The sequence below is a fragment of the Amblyraja radiata genome, chromosome 12 (assembly GCF_010909765.2).
Source record: "Amblyraja radiata isolate CabotCenter1 chromosome 12, sAmbRad1.1.pri, whole genome shotgun sequence".
Taxonomy (NCBI): Eukaryota; Metazoa; Chordata; class Chondrichthyes; order Rajiformes; family Rajidae; genus Amblyraja; species Amblyraja radiata.
This window is the reverse complement of record NC_045967.1, coordinates 47,518,500-47,530,123: the sequence shown is the minus strand read 5'-3', so window position 1 is coordinate 47,530,123 and position 11,624 is coordinate 47,518,500. Positions and strand designations below refer to the sequence as shown.

The 11,624-nt window shown below is 38.7% G+C and overlaps 1 protein-coding gene across 6 annotated transcripts in view; it reads right to left on the bottom strand.

Annotated features, from left to right (window-relative positions):
* Positions 1–10,385: 10,385 nt before the first annotated feature.
* Positions 10,386–11,624, bottom strand: part of arhgef9 (Cdc42 guanine nucleotide exchange factor 9) — a 244,697-nt gene continuing 243,458 nt past the window's right edge. For all 6 annotated transcript variants that reach the window (XM_033030722.1, XM_033030724.1, XM_033030725.1 and 3 more), the window contains one exon: positions 10,386–11,098. In XM_033030722.1, coding sequence (XP_032886613.1) covers positions 10,917–11,098 — 182 coding nt within the window. In that variant the 3' untranslated portion in view covers positions 10,386–10,916. The remainder of the gene's footprint in view (positions 11,099–11,624) is intronic.

Here is an 11,624-nt window from a genome sequence, read left to right as displayed (position 1 = left end):
GCTTCCACTACCTGCAACCTCCGGCAACCACCTGCAACCTCCGGGAACCGCACGGAAACCTTGGGTGGGGCGCAAAGTCTCCAGAGGTTTCCATTCAGGTTTCCTAAGTGGGACAGGGGCATTACTCTTCAAATTGGAAATGATTTGAAGGAGACTTGGGAGTGCTCAACACAGTCTCACACAAACAACAATTGTTCTCTTTCATGAAGCCTGAAGAAAAATAACCTTTGGAAATCAGCTGTTACCTTTTTTTGTTAAAATTCCAAGACAGTTTTAATGCATGTAGAACAACACTGACAAACATTCACAAAAGTTACAAAATTCTTATGTCTAAATTTGATAAACAAAATAGAAAGAACAAATTTTTTTTTATTTTCCAAAATTACAGCACCAAGCTTACATTTATTTGAAGATACACAGAAATGGGGAGGATTTGTCTATAATTCATTGAGACAATAGTTGGTGTGTGGTCGTGTCAGGTGAGTGGGAGAGGAAGGTGGCACAGCTAATAGTCCAGATAGCTTCAGAAAACTGTGGGCAGTGCGCCCAAGACTTCTTAATGGCCTTTGTCACAGAAGCCAATAGCATTGCCAGCCTAGGAAAATCCTTTCTTACTTGTCGATTGAAGTTTTTTTTTAACTTATACATTTAGTTTTGTTATTTGCCAAGGGCGACTCAAACCTTTGTGAAACATGAAATGTGATAAGAATCTGCTAGTTCTAATTCACTCCTACCACCATAGACATTTTTCTTTATTGATTTATAGTCTCTTTAACGGCGAGTCTGATAAATATTGTGGTTTGGCACCCGTCATAACATATTTAAAAACACAGGTAGATTTCCCTCTCCCCCAGTAGTATCTTACTCTGATTCCCAGCAGAGGATTAACCTTGTCACAATATTACAAAAACACTGCAGGTGCTTAAATCTTGAGAACGGTTTCCAGAAGATCTTGGTACTTTATCAGAACAGTCAACTTGAGTATCAGCAAGGTGAGTCCATTGGATTTAACACAACTCAACATGTTCTTTCGTAGTCAATATGAAGGAATGCCCGATCTTCCAATCTACCTCTTTGCAGCCATTGCATTTTCATTTATCTGCACTTTCTTTTTAGCTGTAACGTTACATTCTTCCCTCCATTTACTTTCTCTTTTGCGCTACCTGATGGACTCCTGTATAGTATGATTCGCCTGAACACCACTCAGTACAATGTGTTTCACTCTATTGCGGAACACATAACACTAGTAAACCAACACTACTCCAGGCAAGTCAGAGCACCTAATATCAGTACAAGACAAAAACCATCTCTGTAGAACCGATCTGCTGTTCACTTCAACTAAAAATTACAGAAGAACCCTTCTCTGTCAGTTGCAAATTACATTATATTTGCCCTTAATATTTTGTTTGTCTTGTTGAATGTCTTGTTATCATCCCGTTTACCCCCAGGCAACTTTAATAGCACATAACAATGTTATTTCACTTACTTATGAACAACTAATGATGAACAGATATACCAGAACCTCCCAAACACAGTCCATCAATGAACAAAAATATGTACAAATCCAGAATCAACAAATTTACCCCCTCGGTAGCGAAATTTACCCCCTCTGGGTAAATTTACCCCAGGTTGGGAACCCTTGTGTTAAACCATGCTCATCTCTAGTAGGATGGGTACCCTGAAGATAGGTTGATGGATTTGATTCTTAACGTTTGCCAAAACAGACAATGCGGATGAGAAGATGAATATATTTTGTTTCTGTATCTCCAGATAACATTAAAGTAACTTGTTTAATTTTATTGTTACTACTGCAGAGTTGTGAGGTTAGCTAGATTTGTATTTGCATTGCAATCTCTTGGAAAAGATGCTCAGTCAGAGTTCAATGATCTTTAAAGAAACACTTGGTCATCAATGTGTTTAATTTGTCCCTGCACCTGAATAACCAATTTAAACTTACTACTAATACTGAAGAAGGGTCTCGACCCGAAACGTCACCTATTCCTTCGCTCCATAGATGCTGCCTCGCCCGCTGAGTTTCTCCAGCATTTTTGTCTACCTTTGATTTTTTTCCAGCATCTGCAATTCTTTCTTAAACACTAATGCTGAATGGTCAGTTTAGCTTGATTTGTACGTGGATTATCGACTGGGCATACATTCACTGGAATTTAGAAGGAAGAAAGGGCATCTTATAGAAACATTTTTAAATGATAATTTAAGAATTCTTAAATTCTTAAACATATAGTATCCCAGATGTTAGGGGAGAACCTGGGGTCACAGTTTAAGAATAAGGGGTAGGCCATTTAGGATTGAGATGAGGAAAAACATTTTCACCCAGAGAGTTGTGAATCTGTGGAATTCTCTGCCATAGAAGGCAGTGGAGGCCAATTCATTGGATGTTTTCAAGAGAGAGTTAGATTTAGCTCTTAAGGCTAACGGAATCAAGGAATATGGGGTAGGAAAGCAGGAAACGGGATACTAATTTTGGATGATCAGCCATGTTCCTATTGAATGGTGATGCTGGCTCAAAGGGCTGAATGGCCTACTCCTGCACCTATTTTTTATGTTTCTATAATCACTGAGACATAGCCATGACTACCAAAAGATAACCACAGTTAGGATTCATACTGACTCCAAACCACACCGAGCTGAGCCACTTGAGCACCATTGTAATATCAACATCCACAATTTTGTGGTGATAGGAAGTTTTCAATTCATCACTTTTCCTTCCTCTGTGTCTCCAAGTTCAGTAAATTATTTCCAATCATTAACTTTGAACATGAACTTCATAATCAGATCGGATAATATAACTAATACATTTAATAAAACTTCTATGCACTTACTTTGAATGCCGATTGTGTAGAATGTGCAATTAGAATCCTCGTATAGTGAACAGAAGTTATAGGTGCAGAATTAGGCCATTCGGCCCAGATAGGGAGAGATAGAGCAGCCTTGATTGAATGGCAGAGTAGGCTTGATGAGCCGAAATGCCTAATTCTGCTCCTATCACTTATGATCTTATGATCTAAGACAATTGTAACATTGTCTGTGCCACAGCCAGGCATAAAAACGGCTTTTTTCCCCACGAGTTGGTAGCTCTACTCAATAACCAAAATTCCGTAGCCTCCTTTTGCTCTGGTATTTTGTTTAATTCACATGTTTAATCAATCATGTTTTATTATTAATGTTTAATGTTTTATGTATCATTCTTAACTGTCACTGTATGTCATGTTGTCACTTGTGGGCGGAGCACCGAGGCAAATTCCTTGTATGTGAATACTTGGCCATATTCATTCATTCATTCATTCATTCATTCATTCATTCATATTGCTGTCCCGGTTAAGATCAACAATAATTCCAGGATCTTCTAGTATACATGCCTTGGTCTACATGGGGAAATGCCTTTGAATACCGAGCTATTGTAGGAATAGTTTCCAATATTACAGCTAAGCTGTCCATTAAACATTATCAGCATTTACATTATCTGTGCAGAAATACCTCTAAATATTATGCCATCTTATTGATTATTATAACTAATTATTTGAATCTCCACATTTATTTTAATAACATTTTAGAACTCTAGAAGAAAATATAATTTTGTTTTTTTTTAAATTACAAAGAGTAAGGATATACACATTTTGACTATTATGGAGACAATATTATTTCTTTCTGAATAATGATGTGTACCTAACTATGACAACTTTGTAATAAAGAGGCAGAAACTATATTGCAATATTAATAATGATCTTGTTAGCACATTCATGCTATACTGTACTTCCAATTGCTCTTTTCATAAAAAGCACAAATTGCGGGCTAATTTCGTTGAATGAAATGGTAGACTAAAGGGGCTGTCCCACTTGGGCGACCTAATTCGCGAGTTTAGAACAGTTTGAAAAAATGACATGTTGAAGACCTCCTTCGACTATGTAGAAGACCTCCTTCGACCTCCTTTGATTATGTTGAAGACCAGCTTCGACTAGCTATAACTAGCTACAACTAACTTCGGGAAAACTGGACACCGAGTAATGGAGAGTGAAGACGACCTCCTTCAATCTCCTTCGACCTCTCTTCGATAATGATGAAGACTATCGACGACTACCTTCGACTTCCTTTGACTATCCTTGATTACCTACGACTAACTTGCCGACCTACTACGACTAAACCTACGAGTAAAAAAAGTATCGATTTTTTCCATGGCGACCTTGTTTTTTAACACATTGAAAAAAATGCCGCGACCTAGCTGAGGCCTCGAGTACGCGGAGACCACTCTCGAGCATGAAAGAGAATTGCGAAGACCTCCTACGACCTCGTGTCGACCATGCTGCGAGTATGAGTCGAGGGCAAACTTGCCGGAACCCACGGATTAGATAGCCCAAGTGGGACAGGCACTAAAAGGAATCATTTGTGAACATATTCATTGCTTAAATAAATAGTTTAATTTTAGCTAAATGTTACTTAAATTATTACTTGGATCACCTTTAAAACTTCAATCTGTACAACTTACAAGTGTGGTGATTTGATTTGGAACAAATAAAAGATAATTATATTTAACTTCCAGATATAATGTTAGTTACTTAAAGTGAATGAGCTGTAGGCCACAACTATCATATTTTATTTGGGATGCCTCAACTATATACTGTTGCAGTGAGCTGTTCCCCAGCAGCAAATTTAGACTCCCAAACCAGCATCTTTCCTCAGAATTGTGTCCATATCACAAACAGGGATCTAATTTTTGTGCTTTAACTCATTATAGGTCAAATATTTTAGTTTAGTTTAGTTTAGGGGTACAGTGGAAACAGGCCCCACGGCCCACCAGTAAACCCCGCTCATTAATGCTGTTCTACAGTCTAATAGTCTAATATGGTTATCATTAACAATAGAGACATACTTAAAATTGACATAATTATTATCTGCATTTCTTTATTTCTGGGAATCAATTGCAGGACTTTATGTAAACTGAAAAGTACTATAAAAACTTACAGTGAAGTTGGGCTACTGAGAGTGATCTGGTGACACATTTATGTATTATTATGGGGGTCTCTCTTTTATCTGCATCCTTTAGCAAAAGTGGGATTTTAGTTTAGTTCAGTTTAGAGATACAGGGTGAAACAAGCCCTTCGGCCCACCAAGTCCACGCCGATTAGCTATCCTCGCACATTAACACTATCCTACGCACACTAGGGACAATTTTACATTTATACCAAACCAATTAACCTACAAACCTATAATTCTTTGGAGTGTGGGAGGAAACCGGAGATCTCAGAGAAAACCCACGCAGTCACAGGGAGAACGCAGAAACTCCGTGCAGGCAAGCACCTTTAGTTAGGATTGAACCCGGGTTTCTGGCGTTGTAAGACAGCAACTCTACCGCTGCACCACCGTGCCACCCTTATTCAGAATATTTATGAATCCTTAGTCAGGAGAGGATTAGTCAGGAGAGGAGTTTTCATAAATGAGAGTGTTCAATTCTAACTATCTATTTTGATTTAAAAAAAGTTAAAACATGTTGATGATCCCTTCCTTTACAATACAAGCCAATTCCACCTGGGAAACTGAACCTCTAAGGTTTGCTGAAGTTTATAGGCAAGATCTCAATCTGACAAAACCATCCGACGATATACAGCAGGATTCACCCAGGATTCACAAGCATATCTAAACCATATACAACTGGAATCTAACATGGTCATAGTTCATTAGTTAGTTCACCATGCTAAGGTTTTGCTTGTAACGAGAGGTCACGATTTGCATTTACATTTTATTGACTGGTGGTATATCATTCCCTAAAAAATGAGCACATTTTGCAAAAAGAGCAGTGAGACCATGCAATACCTCCATGCATTGTTTTTCAAATTCAAACACTAATTTTATAACATAAACAGTGTGAGTCCGTGAAATAATCCCTTTACAACTAATATCTACATCTCTAGAAATGAAATTCTGAGCCAAATGCTCAGTATTTTACAGTCTGTGGCTAAATCAAAATGCTTACTGAAAGATTTCATTCCAACTTATGAATGATACAGTATTGGCTTTAACAAAGCTGTCTTTAACAAGGTCAGATGAAGACCTGTTCTATGGCATGTTGCTTTATGGTGCTGAGAATCGCATTTCTATATTGTACAAGATACATGTGGAAATGCGCATCGATAACGAGTAAGTCCTATTTATTTCTTATTAATACATTAGAGGTTGTTAAGACTTTTAGAACATGGCAATTCAACATGGCTGTTATTGTGACTTTAAATGCCAGTGCATGGAGAATGTTTCACTCAGAGCACCATCCATAAAATACTTGAATCGTTAGGTGTCATTTACAAGTCCAATGCCTGTTACTTGGTAACTTTTGGAGCAAAGACAAGAGTTCGTAACAGAAGCATCCATTTTCCACGATGTAACAATTTACATCTGCATTTTATAGATAATTTTTAAAATGTACGTGCCCCTTGCAAGCAGTTTTCGTTTGTACCTGGTATTTTATCACAAATCAAAGATCCTTTTAATGATGACCAATGCCTGAGTTTCTTGATTCTCGAGAAACTCTGCACATTTCACTTTAAATGATGACCAGACATTTGAAATCTTTTATCCCACCATATCCCAACCCATCTTAATCGTGTTCCTTAAGGCTCAGTACATGCATAGACTATGTTTACCTATATATGCATTGTAGGTTTTTGAATTAATTTTAAACAGCTCCACATTGCCATATTGAAACAATAATGTCATATCTTCAATTATAAGGCATTGCAAATATGAAATTGTAAATTAAAAAAACAGAAGTTGACAGCTTAAATTAGCTCCATGTGAAGCACTCCCCAAGCAAGTAAATATCCTTTAACAACTCAACACATGTAACAACATCAACACAAGGCCAAATAATGTCATGGAAATAATGCATAAAGTGTGTAAATAATTTGTTTCCACAATGAAAAATTGTGCAGAGGATTAAGACTTACATACATTTACAAGTGCAACTGAAGGATACAATAGAAAATGGATAGTTGCTACCACCCAATTTTGTGGCATGATTTTACCCCATCGTGTTAATGCGGTAAGGTAAAAGTGAAAGGTGGTATTACTGAGAGACTGGTACAAACACCCCAAATAGCTCTGGCATCAGTTGCCATGATTACAAGCATTGAATTCTTTTAACCAATATAATGCAAAAATATAAAACTGATTTTTAGTTAACCTCGCAAATACTCGTTGTGGTTGGATGGTAACACTAGTGGCCAGGCAAGGTCAGCAAGGTGCACAAGCCATAATCTCATTTAATTTCATATCCAGTCAGATATCAAAAATCCACATTATTTAAAAAATCCTCAACTTTGCTCTTCACTGTCTTGTTGGTGGACCATATTTCCATGTGTGTTAGTAACATACCAGCACCTTATTAAAGAAGTTATTCTTTATATGTAAGCTTAGACATGCATGTCTGCTCTTATCAAGTCATTGCCAATGTGTACGTAATTGGATAGAGCTAGGCAGTGAGTATGCTAGACTAATATATATTTTTTGTCCTTTTAGCCCATGGCTGCTGAAATCAGTATTTAGGTTCTCTTCTGCTGGCATAGGTCGCATTATTCCACACCAGGAATCAAACCTGGCACCTTGTCCGAATTCCATCGGGTCACTAGATCCCAAAAATAGACCACAGATGTACCCTGACCCTTGGTTACAGGAACGTCATGTTCCTTCTCCATAGAGAGGCGACTGCATTTGGCAAAAATATCTGAAGCTAGCTTATCAATACCCGGAAATCTGCTTGTGGCGCTCTCTTGCCATCTAGTTCATTTTCTCCCCTTTCATTGCAATAGAATCATGTTGCTGCCAGAGTAGGCAGTTGAGTGGGTAGCATTCTCCTGCCCTAATGCTGGGAATCCAGTGGGGTCAGGGACCACATTAGAGTTTCCGCCTGTTCACACAGTCATTCCAGTCTGAAACTGAGAACACTGAGTTGGGAAAGGTGCTGCGCTCAATCAAGGTCTTATGCAGAGATCCACTCTGGCCTACTTGACGTTCTAGATCTCCAAATTAGTTATTGCATAAAGTGTAACCGTGGGCATTTTGACTGATATTCCCCTGAGAAACTTCCTACTGAATACCCCTGGTCAAGTGACAAGAAAAGCTTCCTTAAATGCAAAGATATAAACATTATCTTAAGTCAACGTATAAAGTCACTTTATAGGCATTCATCCTTTTCTTCAGAGATGCTGCCTGACACAGTAATTCCAGCTTTTTGTGTCTATCTTCGGTTTAAACCAGCATCTGCAGTTCCTTCCTGCACTCAAAACTCACTTCACTGTGCATTATACAGAAATTTCACGACTAAGTTCTGGCTAGCTTCAAGTTCCAGTAGAACCAGTGCCGGATTTAGATGAAGAGAGGCCCTAAGCTGTTCCACTTGTGAGGCCCCCAGCGACCGGACAGCCATGGCGGCCAAATCTCCCACAATTCAAAGCGAGAGAGAAAGTGCCCAGCGTCGACCAGTTGCCGTTGCAGTGCGCATGCGCAGGGCGGCCGATGATGTGCTGGCCGTGGTTGTGCGCGTGTGCAAGGCGCTTATATTTTGGAAATGTACACCCCGTTTTTTTCAATTTTTTCGGGGGGCCCCCTAGAAAGTGGGGGCCCTAAGCTATAGCTTGTTTAGCTTATACGTAAATCCGGCACTGAGTAGAATGGGTATTTAGTCCTCTTTCTTAAGACGCTGGTGTGTGTTACAATGGCAATCACTAATTGCAATGCATACATGATAATTTGGCACTGCTTGTTACCCTTACCAGTCGGGGCAGATACTGAAAAACCCAGAAAACCAGACCTGTAGAACTATGTACCAGTCAATCACTACTTCATATTGGCACATCATGCAAGAATTTACCTGAGCAAAGAGCTTGAATATGATAAGATGGAGACCATGGCCATTGCAATGAAATTAAATAATTAATTGTAGAAATAAAGTTTTTTAAAAAACAAGCCACTAAAACCCCTAAATGGATAGCATTAACATGTTCCTGACAGACTGCACCTTCAGCTGAGAAAAAACATATTTGATTGAACAGGACTTTAGCTAACTGCCTTTGTTAAGGGTGCCAACAGCCTTTAAATAGAATCAGCACTGAACAAATTACCTGTCAGCTGGCAGCTAAGTACCTGTGTACTGAATTATATACGAACAAGATTTCTCTTTGTTGAACTTGTTTCTACAATTTTTGGCACTAGTTTAATAAATATTTGAATTATTTAGATTGTTAGAAAATAATATCTAGCTATGATTACTGGAAAAGTAGCTTTGTAGTTCTATAAAAAATGTCCATTGTTATTTCAAAAGATTGGCTAGTTTATCGTTTTTTTTTTAATATCTCGTATGATTTCATCCTATGCATTGGAAATGCAAAATAGAGAGACGTCACAAAACAAATGTTTACATCACTTGTGGCACAAAAACATCTTTGTAGGACAATATTTAAAGATAACTTAATTCCTTCATTTCCAATGGTTCCTTTGTAACCTAGTTTATAATCTATTGTGCTGTGCATTGATCAATCCACAGAGCTCCGCTGAATTGCGAACATTTCAGTTAAAGTAGTCCAGAGACGTTGTAGAGAAATCACATGGGGTTCGGATGATTAATGCTGTTCGTGTGGAAGGATTAGTAATGTCCAAGGGTGCACAAGGTGAAGAAAGTATTAACTGACTACAACAAAGACTTGTGGGTGTTGCAGTATGCATTCCGAGTCAAATTTAAAGAGTTAAAATACAATTGGATTAATTATTAACTGTTAAGTGTAACACATTAACAAACCTGGACTAAAACATGTTAACAAAGAATGTTAATTAGATTAAGCAATTGATTCTCTGGTCAAAACGTTATAGTTATATATCCAATCTGCTGAAAGATTTTGTTGTACGCTAAAAAAAGTGTTGGCTTTTAAACAACCACACAGATAAAGAGGGCAAAGGAATTGCTTTGTCAATTTGAATCTAGCCTTCCTAATAATTACCAACTCCACAAATACTGGTAGTAATGCCGTGAGTTATTCCTAAACCCTTCAAATTGAGATTAGTTTAGTTTAGTTTTGAGATATAGCATGGAAACAGGCCCTTCGGCCCACCGAGTCCACGCCGACCAGTGATCTCCGCACACTAACGCTATCCGACGCGCACCAGGGACAATTTACAATTTTACCAAGCCAATTAGCCTACAAACCTGTACGTCTTTGGAGTGTGGAAGGAAACCAGAGCTCCGGGGGAAAACCCACGCAGGTCACGGGGAGAACGTACAAACTCCGTACAGTCAGCACCCGTAGTCAGGATCAAACTCGGGTCTAGGGCAGCAACTCTACCGCTGTGCCACCGTGCCGAAGGAACTGTTCAATCAGTACAACATATCACATCAGCACATGGTTATATATTAAATCATCAAAAGCATGGTTGTGATATAAGTCATTAAAATATCGGCAGTAGTTTATGTAAAACTGATCAAGCAATAAAACACACTTCATACTCTTATATGTAATAAGCTTTTAGAAGCAAGATGGGTGCATGAATGTGTGTGAGTGTGAGTGTGTAAGTCTGTCTGTGCCTGTGTGTACACAGATGCAATACAGTGCACTACGGAGAAAATCTAGATCCACAGAATCACAAATGAAGGAATGCAATGAAGGCTTAGTCTGAATTTCAGTTTCCCTTCCTGACTCTCTGTTGTTACGTGTTGTATGCTTTATGAACAGCTGAATCACACTAAGAAATAATCAGATAAAATGTTGTTTTGAACCAAGGCTCAGCATGGAAAGGTATCAGCAGAGGTTTTTTAAGTCATCGAGATCCATGATCCAAACATGGTTTGTTGGTCCACTCTTTGTTTTTAACTGCCAAGAATAAATGTCTAGAGCAAGGTCCTCCGAAACCAACACGACCTGTTACTTTTTAAATGGTGTTAACCTACTGAAGTTCTGCCAGAAGGGAGACTGACTGCGTTTAGGCTCCGTTAGTTCATACATTGACCCCTGAGGTATGCCGTCAGTGAGCATGAAGTTCCTCTGGTGGAGAGGATCAGGTGGTGCTGGGTACGAGGGAGGTAATGACCTTGTGTAGTTCACTCCTGAAACGAGAAAATAAGTCATTAGACATTGTCACTCGATCACCTGAACTCTCTCAAAATACAATATTTAATATCAGGCTAATATTTAATATACACTACAGCAGTAACATTGTGTGTCAGACAGCATCCCTTCTCATGTATCTGTACACTGTAAATGGATAGATTGTAATTATGCATTGTCTTTCCGCTAACTGGTTTGAACGCAACAAAAATATTTTCGCTGTACCTCGGTACATATGACAATAAACTAAACTGATCTCTGGAGAAAAGGAATAGGTGAAATTTCGGGTCGAGACCCTTCCTCAGTTTAATCTTTGGTCTATCTTCGGTTTAAACGGCATCTGCAGTTCCTTCCTACACAGCAGTAACATGTTGTAGTAACGCAGTGACGAGTGGGGTGCCGCAAGGCTCGGTGCTGGGACCCCAGCTATTTACAATATATATTAACGATTTAGACGAGGGAATTAAATGTAACATCTCCAAGTTTGTGGATGACACAAAGCTGGGTGGCAGTGTGAGCTGTGAG